Source organism: Bos grunniens, chromosome 9, assembly GCF_055505025.1.
Source record: "Bos grunniens cultivar Pamir isolate PY7600 chromosome 9, Bosgru_T2T1.0, whole genome shotgun sequence".
Classification (NCBI taxonomy): Eukaryota; Metazoa; Chordata; class Mammalia; order Artiodactyla; family Bovidae; genus Bos; species Bos grunniens.
Genome location: NC_141173.1, coordinates 42,770,161 through 42,789,463, shown reverse-complemented (window position 1 = coordinate 42,789,463; position 19,303 = coordinate 42,770,161). Strand labels below are relative to the sequence as shown.

The window sequence follows — 19,303 nt, the reverse complement described above, 5'->3', positions numbered from 1 at the left end:
TTATCCCTCCAGCTTTGTCCTTTTTTTCAGCATTGCTTTGGTAATTCTGGGTCTTTTGTGGTTCCATATACATTTTAGGATTATTTATCATGAGGACTTTCTTGCAGGCAAAAGGAAATTCTGCCTTGTGGGTGCAGCTAGTTTATATTTTCATTTTAAACTTGTAAATTAAGGTTCTGTCTTATCAACCAGCATCTTGTGAGCTTGACTTGCATCACTACCCCAAGCCTAATCGCCTCTGAGGAAAATTATAAAACTGAGTAGCTGGACCTCCAGAGTATCAGACTCTGAATTTGTGGCAAACCTAATAAAGTCCTGGAAACTTCTCAAGGGCCATCCTGGCCACTCTTATGTCATTTTTCTAGTTCACACCCTGACCCACCTCCAAACATCTGCTCCCAGCCTGCTGAGAATTCTGAAGAAAATCCTAAGCTGACTGGCACATTTATGGTTTCTAATCTCAGCTGACCTTTCAACGTGCCTCAGCAGTCCCTTACTTTATTTGCTTCTCAGATAAAATGTTTTGCAACCCTCTTCCTAAAACTCTCAGCATGTAACCTCACTTCATGCAGCACACAGAAAAGTAAAAGCCACAAAGCTCAGTGCTTCCTTCCTCCCCACTGAAGGCTACTTACAACATGAGTCACCCTCAGAACTTCTGAGAGCGTAAGGCATGCCCAGACCACTGCCAGCTTTTGAGAATGTGGGCATTTTCAGATTTAGTATTGAGGGAATTTATAAACACTATGATTTGTTTGTTCATTTTAAGTAAAACATTTACATGATTCAAAAGTCGAAGTGCATTTAAGAGTATCCTGTGAAACACCTGCCTCCAGTCCCTATCTGCAGCCATCTACTTCCCCTTTCTATTGACAGCCACAGTTCTCAGTTTCTTGCTACGTATCTTTGTGTCCTTCCAGAAATAGTCTAGCATGTAAAATGTGTGTGTTTATATACATATGTATTATCTAACAGAAATGGCATCATAGAATACACACACTTTTGTACCTTCTTTTACTTAACAATATATCTTGGAGCTAAATCCACACTTACTATAGCAGTAAAGTATTTCATTACATGATGTTCCATAATTTATTCAACTGGTCCCTGAAAGGGAGCAGAATGTGTGACCCCCAAATATGCCACTTTGGCATGTGGATTATCTTGAATGGAGGATAATCAAGATGCAACTGACTTCAGAAAAACTTGTACCTCTTTCCTCACTATCTAAAAGAGAGTAGATGGGGCTTGGCCCAGAGAGAGCTATTACCAAAGATAGATTTTGTCTGAATGACCTGCTGAGGCAAGGCAAACATCCTAATTGCCAGACATCTGCGTCTCTTACTGTCCTCTGAATTACTGCCCTTCCCTTTTTGGAAGCCCCAGACCCCTATCCTACTCCCTAGCTCAGGATGGCTCATAAGCTTTAACTGCTCAACTTTCTCTAGTCGCTTGCTTCTATGGGACTCTGGTACATACAAAATTAAGTTTCTCTTTGTGTTACTCTGTTTTATGTCCATTTGGTTATTATCTACTCTAGAAGCAAGTCCACAAATTTTTAGGTTTCCCAATGCATACAAATATGTTTACACTACACTGTAGTCTGTTTACAACAATATGTCTTCAAAAACAATGTACAAACCTTAATTAAAAAATAATGCTGTGGGAAAGATAGCACTGATAGACCTGCTCCACAATGAGTTGCCACAAACCTTCCATTGTAAAAAGTGCAGTATCCGAAAAGCACAATAAAGCAAAGCCCATTAAAACTTTCAGCCCCACCCCCTGACTCCTGGGAATGTGGCAGACAGGAGAGGGCACGGAAGAGCCTTGCGCCCTGTCCCCCATACTTTGCCCTGTGCACCTCTTCCATTTGGCTACTCCTGAGCTGTAAAATAAGCTTAAACATAAAGTATTTTTTTCCTTTTCTGAGTTCTGTGAGTCAAATTATCAAAACTTAGGGAGAAGAGGGTCTTGAGAGTCCTCAAATTCGTAACCAATTAGGCACCTGGTGGCTCAAATGGCAAGGAATCTGCCCACATTGCGGGAGACCCAGGTTCAGTCCCTGGGTCGGGAAGATCCCCTGGAGAAGGAAATAGCAATCCACTTCAGTATTCTTGCCTAGAAAATTCCACAGACAGAGGAGCCTAGTGGGCTGTATTCCATGGATTCGCAAAGAATCAGACATGACTGAGTGACTAACACTTTCACTTTTCAGGCAGGAAGCAGAAGCCAGTAGTTTAGGTACCCCATTTAAGGCTGGTGTCTGCAGTCTTGTGGGTCTAAATCTTTAACCTGCAGGGTTTGTGTTAACTCTAGGTAGTGTCAGAATTGAATTGTTGCACACCCAGCTGGGATTGGAGAATCAGAAGCTTTGGAGATGATGTTAAGCCCTTCTAGGAACATATCAGATAGTCTCTATCCTTCTCTTAAAAGTTAAGTTTTCTACTTCCACGATCAGGGAGGGGTTAGTGCAGGTTTGCTCCCTGGACTAAGAGTTTAGGGTCTTGGGGAGGCTAATAATTTAGTTGAACATATCTTCACACTGATCTTTTTGGTATATTTGTTCATGATTTCATTTAAAGGAGAGGCAAGTAACTTTCCTGACAGCTCAGTGGTTAAGACTCTGCACTTCCACTGCAAGAGGCATGGTTTGATCCACAGTTGGGGAACTAAGATCCCCTATGTGTGCCACGTGACCAAAAAAAAAGAAGTGGCAAGACCTAGAGCGAGCCACTCAGCAAAATAAGCCTAGTAAATGTGACTCACAGAAGGCAGGTTAGTGAGCACCTGTTGATCTGTTGTGTTTTGGGCATTCCCTTTGAGCAATATTACTTGCCACCCTGAGACAAAGTTTTGTCCAACACACACATAATTCTCTATTTTATTACGTGTGTGTGTGTGTGATTTAGTGTCTCTTCTGTATTGGTAAACCAGGCAGTACCCAGATGGTTGTATCAACATCAGAACCCCCCTCTCTTGCTGTTTTCAAGTTCTTCTCCACCAATTAAGCCACTTTCCCTATACCTTGTCTTTACCCTTTGTGGTAGCCATAAGAATGTGCCTCTCAGATCTCTAGCCTCAGGAACATAATTAACCTATGGCCTCAGCTGCTGTGTACTGAAATGTCATTACTGCATTTGCTGTGAGTCCACATGTCCCATGGTTGCTCCCAGCCGAATGCTGAGTACACCAACCAATGGTTGAGGACTGCTCAGACGTCAGGAATATAAGACCCATTACTGGGTGAGGAGGGACTCTCCTCTTATAGATGACTTTGGATCCAATGTCTGGAAGAGTCAAAAGCAGCCAGGACAATGAGCGATTTCTGTCCCTGGTCAAGTGGTTGACTTCTGAAAAAAAATAAAAAGGCACAGGATTCCTTTTGAAATTGAAAGCCTATAATTTCATATAGTGTGACTGATATCAACCATGTAAGGTCAGGCAAGGTTAGTGTAAACCTGAATTGGGGTGAAAATACGCAAGTCCTCAGCTGCAGAAACAGTGGTAACCAGGTATTTGTATTCATTCTCTCAAGAAAATGGATTATGAACTTTCTGAGTAAAGAGCCACCAATACTCAGAGCAGTGTTCCTCAATCATTAATATTGAGGAACAGCTCAGCTGGGGATTGGGTAGAACTACAGATTCTGATACAGGAGTTCTAGGATGAGGCCTGAGATTTTGCATTTCTGGCAAGTTACAGAAAATGCCACTGTTGCTGGTCTCCAGACCATAGCAGATAGCAAGAATCTAGAGAATCTCAAGAATGCCATATATATTGATTTGTTGGTGGGGCAGGGAGAGGGTCATTTCCAGAACCAGTGGCATTATGTGGTCTCCTTAGCTGAACAGATATGTCCCTCTTAGAACTCTTGAATCCTTCTAGCCATTCATGTGACAAATAGTTGCTGAGCAAGTGCTGTAAACCAAGTGCTGTGTTAGGTGCTTGCGGGCGGAGAAGAGGGAAGGTGGTGAACAAGATACAGTTTTTACTTACAGGATATTTCAGTCTGGTCATAGGCACATGCCAGTAGACTGTGATGACAGCCACATACCCCAGTCTCGAGGGGAGTAGGGAAAGAATTCCAGAAGGAAGCAACAGTAAACATGGGACTTGAAGTTGGTGTTCAACACACAAAGCATCTGTGATTTGGGTGTGCCTCTGTGTGGGAGGTACATCCCAGAGATAGAGGTAAACACAGGCCGAGGCCTCTGTTTCCCAGAGGAAAGCACTGCTGGGGAGCTACAGGTAGTTAGTACTGCTGGATGAAAGGGCAAAATGACAAGGACTAAGGCCAGAGGGCATTTCAGTCAATGTTTACAGTTCTGGACATTATCTAAAGACATTCTAAAGGAAACCACTGAATGAGACTGACTTGATTTTTAGTTTAGAAAAATCATTCTGGCAGAACTAAGATGGCAGCAGTGGGAATGTAGAGAAGAGAATGGATTTGAGAAATAGTTGCCCCTGTATGGATGTGAGAGTTGGACTATAAAGAAAGCTGAGTGCCGAAGAACTGATGCTTTTGAAATGCGGTGTTGGAGAAGACTCTTGAGAGCCCCTTGGACAGCAAGGAGATCCAACCAGTCCATCCTAAAGGAAATCAATCCTGAATATTCTTTGGAAGGACTGTTGCTGAAGCTGAAATTCCAATACTTTGGCCGCCTGATGTGAAGAGCTGACTCATTGGAAAAGACCCTGATGATGGGAAAGATTGAAAGCAGGGGGAGAAGGGGACAACAGAGGATGAGATGGCTGGATGGCATCACAAACTTAATGGACATGAGTTTGAGTAAACTCGGGGAGTTGATGATGGACAGCGAAGTCTGGCGTGCTGCAGTCCAGGGGGTAGCAAAGAGTCGGACACGACTGAGCGACTAAACTGAACTGAAGTGAATTGCCCTGCCCCTGTTTCTTTCGTTTGACCTGAGAAGGTACTGCATTTAGCAATGGAGGACTGTCCAGACTGGATATCTGTGAGATGCCAAATCTCAGGATGCAAACAGCACCATAACTCCTATAGGGAGGAGAAAGGCCTGGCAAATCTATGTGAATTGGTGTCAGCATTCTAGTGAAAGGCATTGCCACCACAATATACACTCCAGGCATACCAGCTTTGGTTCCTAGTTGTGTTTGCAAAGGAAGTAAACTCTTCTAACTACATTTAGGAATGCCTCTTCATAGGAGGTGTATTCGGCCAGAACCTGTGGATTGTTTTCTTTTTTTTAAATTTTGTCAAGTTTTTTGTTTGTTTGTTTTATTTTGGTTGCGCTGGGTCTTTGTTGCTGCACAAGCTTTTCTCTAGAGTGACGAGCGTGTCTACTCTCTAGTTGTGTGCATGGGCTTCTCATTTCAGCGGCTTCTTTTGTTGTGGAGCACGAGCTCTAGGCTGCATGGGCTTCAGTAGCTGCTGAACCTGGGCTCAGGAATCGCCCCTCCTGGGCTCCAGAGCACAGGTGCACAGGCATGTCAGGTCTTCACAGACCAGGGATCAAACCCATGTCTCCTGCACTGGCAGGTGGATTCGTAACCACTAGGCCAGCAGGGAAGTCTCGTGGGTTGGTTTTGAGAGATTGAGCAGTCCTGCTGCAACAAGGCTTGATCCGCTCAGCTGTTCAATGCTCCCAGATCTATACTTACCTCAACCTAGAGTGCGGGCATGTTGCCACAGTGCTTGCCACCCACCCCGACACACACTTGCCCAGGCAACCATGTGCTATTTCTGTTTGTTGTCCTATTGACTAAATCAAACTTTGACTGTCTAAATCAGTCTCATCCCACTTATTCTTAAGCAATATCTCTGATATTTACATCCTTTCTGCTGTAAATCACTTGGGCTTATAACAGTGAGTCATCTTTTTTCTCTCCTTTCTCATCTACTCTTCACCACCTCCTGCCATATCTTAGTTTGGTTAGACTGCAGAATTCTCCATACTGCCTTACTTTCTCTAATCTCTTCTATCCATTACGCAGAATACTAGCATGATTTACACATCACCATTCTGATATGTTTTTGTATTAGAAATATTTCTCATCTAGAAATTTATATTTTACATAAACGTGTCTGACTTGAAGACAGTACTATGAGCAAATCATATTCTATTAAGTCAGGGTTTGGTAGAGGACATGGGCAAAATCCTTAGTAGATGAGCAACCCTAGAAAAGTTACTTTGCCTGCCTGTGCCTCTGTTTCTTCATGTATAAAATGGAGACAATAGTATCTTCCTTACCAGGTGGTTATGAGCATTGAGAATTAATATTTGTAAAGCACTGAGAACAGTACCAGACATGTGGTAAGCCCTGAAATGCCTAGAATCTGTGAAGGAGATTGGAAATGACCTTATCTAGGAAGAAAGAATGTGGCTGGAAAATCATAGGAAGAAGCCTTGAAGCTATGATTAGAAGTGACTGGTGGTGTACGGCTAGGTCTGTGAACAGATGATATTCAATCAATGTTGTAACTAAATGAATCAAGTACTCAAAAGCTTGATCCTCTTGACCAGAAAGCTGAGCTCAGGTCTACTGACAGAATGTTTCAAAGCCTTGATTTATTTACTGTCATTTTAGATTCAAAACATTAGGTTTTCATAGGCATTTCTGTCTAAGGTAATGTCAGTTAATTAGGTCCCAAGTAAAACATCTGCCATGGGAGATTTACATTACCATAGCTTGCATATGCGAAAGTCAAAAATTTCAAAATATCATTAGTTCCAGAGTATATTTTTGATAAACCAGCTTGAATACTGCCTTGTGGATAACAAGGTTAAATAAAGGTTCTAATAAGACAAACAATGACAATTTAAATAAATCAGATGTTTTTGTCGAAGATTACTCTGTGATTTTCTCCAATTATTCATGACATTTCACCCATTCATATTGTGATCTGCTTTAATAGTGGAAGGAAAAAAAACCCTTGTCTCCTTGTTTATTCTTTGTTCTCAAGGAGATAAGCTGTTTATAAAGATACGTTATTTGTTATTTAAATCACTTTTACTGAAGTTGTTTATTTCCTTGTTTCAGTTTCTAAAAATATTGCAACAATTGTAATGCTTCTTAGAGATGTGTATTCAATTCAGAGTGATTTGTACTGAAATTCTTTACTAAATGGGCACAGGTGCTATGTGTATAATATGCTAGAGTGAGTCAAAACTAATAAATGCTGCTGCTGCTGCTAAGTCGCTTCAGTCGTGTCCGACTCTGTGCGACCCCATAGATGGAAGCTAAACAACAACAAAAAAAGACAATGGGAGTATACTTATATTAATTTTCAAAATGTGTGATTAAAAACATTTTAGACCTAACATCTCAGATATTTGTAAATGTCAAACTCTATACTTGCCATTTCATAACTATTTAATAACAGTAATAATATAATAATAACTTAGATAACACCAAAACTATAAGCAGAAAAATTGTGTAATTTAAGTTCAGAAATCTATTTCTTAGAAAATGCCCTTTAATCATTTTTCAGACTTTCAAGATCGCTATTATATAAAAGTAATTAAATAAAAAGATAATTTACCTGGTATTAAAGTATCAAATTAAAGCTGAAAAATAGTACCTATAAACGGAATTATATTTTTAAAAAATTGTTGAGTAGCAAACACAAGAAGTCATATCTCTTGTTTCTCTCTTTGCTATGCATAAAATCATTTCTAGGATGCTATGCTATGCAAAGTCACTTCAGTTGTGTCCGACTCTGTGCGACCCCATAGATGGCAGCCAACCAGGCTCCCCGTCCCTGGGATTCTCCAGGCAAGAACACTGGAGTGGGTTGCCCTTTCCTTCTCCAATGCATGAAAGTGAAAAGTGAAAGTGAAGTCGCTCAGTCGTGTCCGACTCTTAGTGACCCCATGGATTGCAGCCTAACAGGCTTCTCTGTCCATGGGATTTTCCAAGCAAGAGTACGGGAGTGGGGTGCCATTGCCTTCTCCGCATTTCCAGGATAAATTTTAGTAATTTAATACTATAAAACTATATAGTAGTATAGCATGCAACTCTAAAATACATGTCTTGCATATCAATCTATAAACTCAAACTATGGCTTGTCTTGAGTAATCAACAGCATTGATATGTGAAATGAAGCCAAGTGGATTTGATATTTTAAGGGACAGTTGATTATTTCCAAGAACAAATGCTTCAAAATCCAGCTGGGTTGATTTGGACTAAAGAATGAAGCCTGGTATCATGAATTATAGTATGTATTCCTGCTGAGTAAGCCCTGGATATGGCAAACTCAGATCTGTGGATGCACATCACTCCCTTTGAAGTTGATGAGAATTACTTGGCCTAAGTGAGATACGTGCTGGGAAAATTGGGCCCTTATAATTGGTGTGTATAGACATTAGTGGTCTCATGATCCTTTCCTCATCTGGTGCCCTAGTTTTCTCTAGTCTTGGTTTTGGCAGAAGACACCCTTCTTGAGTTAGATATGTCCCATGACCAAAAGGTATTCAAGTTTTATCATCTAGAGAGTCTAGCTTGAGAACTTCTCTATTATCAGTAAAGTTGGATAATTATTTATCCAAGTAATCTTCCTAAGATGTCCATTTGAAAATAAACCACCAGCTGATTCCTTTGAAGTCTAGGCCAAATCATGGCTAATTCTGAGTGTAGTCACCTGGTGCAAGAACTAACACTTATAAACAAATGAGTTCACATAGCTTTATGATTCCATCTTTGAGTCTTGATGAATAGCTGCAATTTAATTTTAGTTCCTCTGAAAAAACAATCTGTATCTATAGAACTGAAAAACATTGAGTCTATTTGATTGCCTGGATATGCATTGCATCAAATTTAACTAACCAGACAACACAACTAGATTGACTATGACCATCACTATGTGACAATCAAAATTCTTATAGCACAGTATACTTTTTGCCTATATATAGGTCTCATTTAAAGACATTTTGAAGAACTATCTAATTAAATAAATAAGTTTTCAGTTTCTTTTACTGTTCAGTTAATTTCAAGAAGGAGCGGTGCCTGTGTTATCTTGGGTAAATTATTCTCTCTTAGGATTATTGTGTCTCAATATGTAAAATTCAGTTCAGTCGCTCAATAGTGTCCGACTCTTTATGACTCCATGGACTGCAGGACGCCAGGCTTCCCTGTCCATCACCAACTCCCAGAGCTTACTCAAACTCATGTCTATATGTAAAATGGCTGGGTTAAAATCAGATCTTTAAGGTACCTTTAAGATTTAGAAGTTACCTGGCTTCCCTGGTGACTCAGATGGTAAAGAATCTGCCTGCAATGCAGAAGACCCAGGTTCAATCCCTGAGTCAGGAAGATCCCTGGTGGAGGAAATAGCAACCCATTCCAGTACTCTTGCCTGGAGAATGCCACGGATGGCCTACAGGCAACATACAATCCACAGGGTTGCAAAGAGTTGGACATGACTGAGCAACTAACACACACACAAGATTTAAAAATAACTTTTCTCATAAGTCTGGATATCCATACACATGGCATTTTTTTGTTTTTGTAATGATAAATACTGAATACATATGCAGTATTAAACCTGGAACATTCTTGGAGTTGCCCTGGAAATATTCAATTACTAGTTTTCGTGATTCTTTTTTTACAATTGAAGTACGGTTGAACAAATGTGTTAGTTTTTGGTATACAGCAAAATGATTCAGTTACACACATATACATACATATTCTTTTCCATTATGGTTTATTACAGGATATTGAATATAGTTCTCTGTGCTACACAGTAGGACTTGTTTATATAATGTATATATAGTAGTTTGTATCTGCTAATCCCAGTAGTTATTTTTTTCTAATTAAAAAAGTATCAGAACACACTTAGGAAATAAAGTTGGGGATAGGGAGTAGGAAGATAAGATCCGTTTTCCAGCTTTTTTGAAAATAATATATATGGAGATTCATGAAAACAAATGGAGAAGGCAATGGCACCCCACTCCAGTACTCTTGCCTGGAAAATCCCGTGGACGGAGGAGCCCGGTAGGCTGCAGTCCATAGGGTCCTGAAGAGTTGGACACGACTGAGTGACTTCACTTTCACTTTTCACTTTCATGCATTGGAGAAGGAAAGGGCAACCCACTCCAGTGTTCTTGCCTGGAGAATCCCAGGGACGGGGAGCCTGGTGGGCTGCCGTCTATGGGGTCACACAGAGTCGGACACTGCTGAAGCGACTTGGCATGAAAACAAATGAGATACTTAAATCACAGGGCTTCATTCATTCAATGTGAGAAGACGGTAAGGTAGTTAAGAACCAGATCTTGATTTTTTTCAAGATACAGAATAAATTGTATTTCCTTCCATGGACTTTAGGGAGGCATTACAACTTTAGAATCTGTGATGGAATGTTTTTGTTTATTTTAAAAAGTATTGATTTATTTGGCTGAGCCAGGTCTTAGTTGCAGCATGTGGGATCTAGTTCTCTGACCAGGGATGGAACCTAGGCCTCTTGTATTGGGAGTGTGGAGTCTTAGCCACTGGAACACCATGGAAGTCCCTGGGATTGATGTTTTAATAAAATAGTTTACAATGGCTACTTAATTAGTCTTCTATCATTATCAATTCTCTTGAATACAAAAAATGTAATTTATTTCTAAGTTACCTTATATTTGTACACAACAAAGTTCATTTGCCATGTTTCCGTCCACTTGTACAGTCATGTGAAAATTTCCCGTAAATCTTCCTAGAAGTTTGGCATTAAACTATACATGAGTTCTTATTTCACTTTTGTAATTATTAAACTTGGAATCTTTAATAAGAGGTAATTTCATTGACCAAGACAAGCAGTAGTTTTCCAAGAGCAAACAAAATAATACTCAGACACTCTCTGAAAGTCTTGAGTGTGATAAATGTGTAAGTCAAGGAAGAAATAGTCCAATTTTTTTCAAAAGGTCTTTCACAAAGTGTCACACCAAAAATTAGTGATATTAAATGAAACAAACATGCAGGAATAGTTTGTCCTTTCAGACGTAATTAAAGATAGAAAAAAATCTGACAACATATTTTGGAAGATAATCAAAATAATTTTTCCATAAATGATTTGACAGTCAGTAAAGAAGTCTCCAAAATATTATACCATGCTACATGCTCTCTTTTCCTGTTTCTTTGGAATCTTCTATTGTAGAAGATTTTGTTAGAACTCTTCACTATGACTGGCCCCTCTTGGGTGGCCCTGCAGGGCCTGGCTCATGGCTGCATTGAGTTAGTCAAGCCCCCTCACCAACACAAGGCTGTGATGGGTGAGGAGGTCTATTGTAGACCAACAACCCAATTTTCTGGAACTCTTTATAGTGTAGTTTGAAACTTGGCTTTCTCCTTTCTGTAATCCGTATTTTCTTTCCTGCCTTAACTCACTCTATTCCTTGTTCTTGGAAGGTCTTCATTTCCTGTTGAAAGTAAAGCTTCTAGAAGGCCTTCCTGATTTCCCAAAGTGTTCTTTCATTGATTCCACAACACGTGGTTAAACATTTTGTCGTTGTGTTTATCCCTCCTACCAGATTGACTAACTCTTCAGGTCAGCAGTTTGTATTCCCAATGTATTTAGCATAGTGACTCAAAACAGTTTTTGATTAACCAAAATAGGGCAGATCACCTAGAAATTCTTCTTTAGATACACTGTCCCATGGCCATTCTATCCACTCATTCATTTTAGGCCATTGGCTTTCCCATGTTACATACATTTCCCCATGTTCTTTAAAAACGTTTGAGTGGCTCTTTTCGTGCCTAACGCAGCCATGGCTCGGGGTCCCAAGAAGCACCTGAAACGCGTAGCAGCTCCAAAACATTGGATGCTGGATAAACTGACCGGTGTGTTTGCCCCTCGTCCATCGACCGGCCCCCACAAGCTAAGGGAGTGTCTCCCCCTAATCATTTTCCTAAGGAATAGACTTAAGTATGCCCTAACTGGAGATGAAGTAAAGAAGATTTGCATGCAGCGTTTCATTAAGATCGATGGCAAAGTCCGCACAGATATAACCTACCCTGCTGGTTTTATGGATGTCATCAGCATTGATAAGACTGGAGAGAACTTTCATTTGATCTATGACACCAAGGGTCGCTTTGCTGTTCATCGTATTACACCTGAGGAGGCCAAGTATAAATTGTGCAAAGTAAGAAAGATATTTGTGGGAACAAAAGGAATCCCTCATCTGGTAACCCATGATGCTCGTACCATCCGTTACCCTGATCCCCTCATCAAGGTGAATGATACCATTCAGATTGACTTGGAGACTGGCAAGATTACTGATTTCATCAAATTTGACACTGGTAACCTGTGCATGGTGACTGGAGGTGCTAACCTGGGAAGAATTGGTGTGATTACAAACCGGGAGAGGCATCCAGGTTCTTTTGATGTAGTTCATGTGAAAGATGCGAACGGCAACAGCTTTGCCACACGGCTCTCAAACATTTTCGTTATTGGCAAAGGCGACAAACCGTGGATCTCTCTTCCCCGTGGAAAGGGTATTCGCCTTACCATTGCTGAGGAGAGAGATAAGAGATTGGTAGCCAAACAGAGCAGTGGATAAAATGATCTCTATGTGGTGTGATTGGAAAAGTCTTTGTAATTAAAGATAATACCAAGTGAAAAATAAAAAAAAATAAAAACGTTTGAGTGTACGCCACATCAATTTATGGTATTAAAATACAGAAAGCAAAAGTGGTAGGAGCACATTTCAGATACTCTGCTAAAGATGAGTTGGACGCTGGAGGCAAATAAATCCTACCATTTATGGAAGGTAACATGAATATTTCGTTAAAACATGAGCCTGCACTTTTGATTTTGCAATCTCGGTCAGGTTCTCTAACCTAAAAGGCTCAGGGATGGTTGTTTGAATACAAGCTGTAATCACGTTCTAACTCCTTGAAAGTGTTTTGGAATCCTCTGCTGCACCCTCTGCATAGACAATTGTCCCTCTGGCCAGGCTTGAGCTGCCCGCCCCGCCCTCGGTGCCGCCGCACTGCATGCTGGGAGTCGTAGTCCAGATTTGCTATGTCTGGAAGGATCCAAAGGGCATCGGAGGCCAGCCCGCCCCCTCGCTACTAGAGGTCGAGTTCTTCGCTGCTCATTCTCTCGGGCGGAGCCTTCCATGAACCCGGCCACGTTTGTCTGTGCTACCGTCTCTCTTCTGGGTTTCAATAAAGTTTTCCTCTTCCTCCCCTGGTGCGGAGCTCAAGATGGCGGCCTCATGGTCGCCCTTGGTTACCCTGTGCTTAACGCAGAGCCGGCTGAGAGGGAGATGTGTTGGGTGCAGGGCTTGGGCCGCTGCTCTCACCCCTTCGGCCATCGCCCCTGGAAACCCTCTTTGTAAAGGTTAGTGACTGTGTCTGGAGTAAGCCGAGCCCACTGCTTATGACCCAGGAAGCCTCGGGGCAGTCAACCCTCCTCGAGCTCCATATACTGCCGCTTTGGTTCAGTTTTCGAGAGGTTTCCTCCAGAGGGATTTCACCCTCTCGTGCTCTAGTATTATTGCTTGCTCCAGGAGGAGCACTAAGCACTGAGGGAGGTAGCCCAGAATGACTTTTCATTTTGAGGGTCAGGGTTCGACTCAGGGTTTGTTGTCCCCCGGACCCCGTCTGTTACAGTTGAGACTTTGTAAGCCCAGGTGTGGGAGTACCTGGCTTGAAAGGATTCAAGTGGGGGTGAGGGCTGGGGGTTGAGGTCTAGGAATTCTTCCAACCTGCGCGTTCGCAGTCCCAATGTCTCCAGCCTGGTATCCCGGGACTGTAGTGAAAAGCCAAGCCTCTGACACCTGCAGGCTCCGCGAGCTCTCTGGATTCCGGGAATGGAAGTGTACAAACATTCTCAGATTGAGGGGTCGAGTTCTCATGTACTTTTCAAGTTACTAGAGGCTTCAGCGAAGTGTATTTTGTCACCAAGGCTTACACCATTCATTCATTCGAATTGTTATGTGTTCATGAATGAATGAACCTGTGTTTTAAGTAAGCAAGCCCACCAGGAGTGCTAATTTTACTGCTCTGTTCACATCAGTTCAGTTCAGTTCCGTCGCTCATATACTTCTGTTCATATACTTCAACTAAATTGCAGGTTACTCAAAGGCAAGGACCAGATGTCAGTTTCCTCAGCACTTAGCACAATGTTTGGCGCCTTATATATATATATATATATATGTTTTTTTTTTGAGTGATGTTATTCTTATTGTTCCCTCATCCACATAACTTTCTTTAAAAAAAAAAAAATCTCCAGGCCACTCCCCCCATAGATCTCAATAGATTGTTTGTCGTTGTCTAATTTAGCTAAAGCTCTCTCAGTCTTTGATTATTATCAACAATAGAATTGAAATTAATACTGGAACTGTGATTAAGTCCCTTTAGGTTTTATTGTAAAGTTTAGCATAATCCACCTCCTATACTGGAGAAGGAAATGGCAACCCACTCCAGTATTCTTGCCTTGAGAATCCCATGGACAGAGCAGCCTGGCAGACTACAGCCCATAGGGTGTCACAGAGTAGAACAAGACTGAAGTGGCTTAGCACACTTACTATCTAATGGAATATTTTGGTAGCATGAGGTTTCTTCGATCATAATATAAACTTAGAATTTTTTTTTTTTTTTTGCAGTATAGACACTAGAAGTAAACAATACGAAATTCAAAGGTACAAAAAGGAATTAGGTAAAATGTTGACTTTCTTCCACCCCTGTCCCACAGCCACTTAGTTTTTCTTCTCAGAAGCAGCTACTGATACTTGTTTCTTATGTATTCTTCCAGAGACATTCTGTGTGTGTGTGTATGTGTGTATATATATATATATATATATATCTGTGTGTGTACATATATACACATATATATATTTATAAATATCTGTGGTATGTGCTACAGAAAAATAGAAGTGGTAATGTACTATACACACTTTTCTAGCCTTATGTTTTTTTTCATGTATTGATACTATATCTTGGCAGTCATTCCACATCAATACATGTAGAACTGCCTCACATTTTTAATGGTTAAAATAGAATTCCATTCTATGCATGTACCATAATTTCTGAAAATTAGGACTTAAGGAACATCGTAATAACATGAGACTTATTGAATGTTTGTTCGGGGTCATACAGTATGCTAACTGCTTTCTACATACCTTACCTTATTTAATTCTCATTATCCTTATTTTGGGGATGAAAAACCCAAGGTTGCAAAAGTTATATGGCTAGTTAAGTGACAGAACTTGTGGGTTCAAGTAAAGGCTGTGTCTGGACTTACATCTGAGCCTAAGGCCATTGCTATTAACCTGAACTCATACTATCTCCTATACTCAAGATTTAGCCAGTTTTGAATGTGGACATTTGATGAAAATGTAATTAGGATAGAAGTCAATTTAACTGTAACTAAAATTGCTCCCTCTCCTTCTTTAAGTAAAAGAAGAAATTTAAGTTAAATGTTATTCAGTATTTGGAGTCTGATTTAAATTTGTTTTCTATCCTTTTCTTGATTTTTTTGGGGGGTGGGGTTACTTACTATTTACATTTTAAAAATTTATATTTTATATTGGAATATAGTTGATTAACAACATTGTGTTTCAGGAGTAAAGTGATTCAGTTGTACATATGTATTTATTCATTCTTTTTCGGATTCTTTTCCCATATAAGTTATTACAGAATATTGAATAGAGTTTCCTGTACTATTTATGTAAAGTTGTTGTTATCTCTATTTTATAGATAAACAGTCTGACCAGCCACTCTAGTGGTATTTGAACCCAGGCATTTTTGCTCCAGAAGCACAAACTTAACCACTATGTTCTACTAGCTCTTTAGCAAGATGATAAACGTTAACACCAACATATCTAGGCTCATCAGAAGTCTTGTAGGACTACACAAAAGAAAGCAGCTTTGCTTGGAAATGGAAGGGCTTTTAAGCAAAAGTGTAGAAGTGAGCTGTGATTGGCCCTTATTGGTGTAGGTATAATTCCTCAGGGGGAGTAGGTAGAGATGAAGCTTGGCAGGTGGGCCAGATTCTGGTTAGAAGAGTCTTGTATAGTATACAAACATGTAGGCTCAGGGTGATTTTGTTGAATATTTCTTGAGAAGTGATCAGGTCCACTTTAGTATATTTGTCCTTGGGGCCACCTGAAAAACAGATCAGGAATGCCTGGATGGGGGAATATTGGAAGCATGGTGATTATCTAGGAGAGTGACTTAGGGCCTGAATTACTGGTAAAAATGGAGAGCAGGGCAGCAAAGGAGGGAGTTCAGAGATATTGTTTTGGTAAATCGACCCTCTCTGGGGGAGACAAGGAAATAGCAGAGTTAAGGTCAATTTGGGTTTCCTACTTTGGGCAACTTAATGGCATCATATTCCGTCTATCAAAGAAAACTAAACAAACAAAAAGTAAGGCCAGAGGTGTTTTAGGGGAGGTTCCATTTTGGATATATTAAATTTGAGATGTTAGTGATAATTCTAGGTAAATAAATCTAATTAGTTGTAGGAAGTATGAGAGATGCATCTAAGAAAGGAAATAGGAGGTGCTGAGACACATGAGAATGGAAGAACTGGCTTGGTAATATTTGTAGAATGAAAAGGAGGAAAGACTAGGAATGACTTCTTAAGGAAAACTTATTTTATGAGCAAAAGAATGTGACCTTGTCAGGGAGCAGTTAGAGAGGTCATAGGAGTAAGAGGAGAGAAACCAAGGAGGAGAGTGCTTTTAATTTTTCTAGAACGTAAAATCAGCATATCTATTTTACTTAAGCTAGCCTTAGAAATTGTTTGTTTCCTAGAGGTGAGAGAATATGAGAGTCACATCTTGTGATTTCTTATTATTATACTGTCCTTCTGCATCTCAATGTTGTATTTTTAGATCTCTCTGTTAACTGATGATTCATCTTTACCTTTAGCTCACAATCTCTTTTTTAGTACACGCACATTGGAGATCCTCATCAGGTATTATTGTGAGTAGAACTCAACCATTTGAGTTGGTATTATTTATTGGTGGTATAGATTAGTGATTAAGAAAATGGACTTTGGACTTTTATTACCCAATTAGATGAATACCCTGTGTGAAACTTCATATTTCTTGGATTTCTATTAACATTTATTATTGTATTAGAAAAAGAATGTTCATGCCTCCTCCTGAGACTGATTAACTTCATGATAATGGTTTCTTTGGGCTTCCCTGGTGGCTCAGTGGTAAAGATTCCACCTGCCAGTGCAGGAGACGTGAGTTTGATCCCTGGGTGGGGAAGACCCTCTGGAGAAGGAAATGGCAACCCACTCCAGTATTCTTGCCTGGGAAATCCCGTGGACAGAGGAGCCTGGTGTGCTGCAGTCCATAGGGTTGCAAAAGAGTCGGACACAACTTAGCAAGTGAGTAAATAACAACAGGTTTCTTTCAGTTAATTTTTTTTAAAGCATAGTAGAACTTACTACATGGCATAGCTAGTGTCCAAATGTAATTCTGTGGTGGAGGGTTGGCAGATGAAATAGGATGGATTCAAGAGTGGAACTTTTGAACAGGGCTACCTTGATAGCTCAGTTGGTAAAGAATCCTTCTGCAATGCAGGAGACCCCATTTGATTCCTGGGTCGGGAAGATTCACTGGAGAAGGGATAGGCTACCCACTCCAGTATTCTTGGGCTTCCCTTGTGGCTCAGCTGGTAAAGAATCTGCCTGCAATGCAGGAGACCTGTGTTTGATCCCTGGGTTGGGAAGATCCCCTGGAGAAGGGAAAGGCTACCCACTCCAGTATTCTGGCCTAGAGAATTCCATGGACTGTCTTGTTTTAGTCCATGGGGTCTCAAAGAGTTAAACACGACTGAGCGACTTTCACTTACTTTCACTTACTTGCTTACTTAAGAGTGGAACCATTCAAAAGGAACTTTAGAAGTCTAGAGACAGATTACTGATCTACCGTAAATTAGCACTGCTTTTTACCTAGTGATCTGCATTCTCTTTAAGTGAATGGTGAATGTTAAATGGATTTAACTATTTTGGATTTGTCTTTTCACAAAAGTACTACAGAAGTAATAGTCAATGGTCTTGAAATTGATAGTTCAGCCTTGGCACCAGTACACTAATATGCTCTGTAAATTGACAGAAGGTTATGTGGCCTCAGCTTGACTCTCTCTCACACTGTTTCTCATAATTTTCTCTGACTAGTGACTAAGATTTGTTCTAATTTCTCTCTTAAGAGCCTTTTGAATATGTCTGTTCTTCCTGCTGTGTTTTGTCTTCCTTGCCTGAAGTCCTCTGTTGAGGTCTCATTTCTGTGTGCACCCTGTTGGAGGTAACTCATACTTTAATCTTTGGAATCTTTTTCTTAACCTTCTTTCACTATCCTGCTTGTCCTTCTTATTTCTTCTCTCCATTCAGCTCATCCTCAAAGATAGTTTTCAACATTATCTGTCCATGTTCTTGACCAGGTACACCTGTTTTCAGCAATTTTTAAAGCCTGAACATGTAGATCTTAGTTACTTCAAAGCTCCATAATGCAATTTATATCTTATATATAACTCCTATAGATTCCATTTAAAAATTCTTTTATATATGTGTGTAAAAAATTTTAAATGAACATAACAAATAGATGTTATTTTTCTTTATTGTTTGAAAGAAAATAGATCTCTTAGATTTCATTATTAAGTAGTGTTTGGAAAGAGTGAATATTAAGGAGTTACTCAGTATGCTAGGCCATGCCTATAATTACTTCAGAATAGCTTTATTCAGATTTTTAGGCAGTATTTTACTGATTTGTTATGAAATTTAAAGTACTGTTTTTTTTCCTTTTGTAAAGTTACACACATTGACAGATTGAAGATTAACTAGCTTCTAAAGGAAAAGAATGATAACTGGCAAGCATTTAGTTTCAATTTTCATAATTTTTCTATTTAAATCAAAAGCACCCTTTTAAAGCCCCTAAATCAGCCATTTATAAATAAAGTAAATCATCTTGTGATGCATTCCTTGATGATGGCTTATGTTGTTTTTCTAAAGAAAGAGTTTAATTAAGATTTGATTTTCTTCTATTCTGCACTTTGTTTATTCATCACTGAATCAAACATAGGTCTTTTAGTGTCACTGGTAAATCTGACTTTTTGGGTCATTGATGACCATTGCAGTTTTCAGAAAGGCAGCTGAATGTTTTTCTTTGGGTATGAATAGACCATAATAGAGCATAAACGGGCTGCATATGACCTTAGCATGGGCTTCTGTCATTGTAGGAGAACATTTCTGGTCAGTGGCCACTGTTTATAGTTTGTTAAAATCAACACAAATGTACAAAACACTCATGAATAATTGTGAACACAGTATTTGAATGGATGTTTAATAAATATGCATTAAAAATCTAATTACAGTAATGAAGTT

At 39.9% G+C, this 19,303-nt stretch overlaps 2 protein-coding genes across 9 annotated transcripts in view; both read left to right on the top strand.

The window, feature by feature from the left end:
* Positions 1-11,339: 11,339 nt before the first annotated feature.
* LOC147365870 (small ribosomal subunit protein eS4, X isoform-like) lies at positions 11,340-12,597 on the top strand. Its single transcript, XM_086317455.1, has one exon. The coding sequence runs from the start codon at positions 11,727-11,729 to the stop codon at positions 12,516-12,518; it is 792 nt and encodes a 263-aa protein (XP_086173581.1). The 5' UTR covers positions 11,340-11,726; the 3' UTR covers positions 12,519-12,597.
* Positions 12,598-13,152: 555 nt separating this feature from the next.
* AFG1L (AFG1 like ATPase) overlaps positions 13,153-19,303 on the top strand; it is a 198,849-nt gene continuing 192,698 nt past the window's right edge. For all 8 annotated transcript variants that reach the window (XR_015132959.1, XR_015132961.1, XM_086317454.1 and 5 more), the window contains exon 1: positions 13,153-13,303. Coding sequence is in view for 4 of the 8 variants with exons in the window: in XM_086317454.1 (XP_086173580.1) it covers positions 13,168-13,303 (136 nt within the window). In the remaining 4 variants the exon portion in view is untranslated. The remainder of the gene's footprint in view (positions 13,304-19,303) is intronic.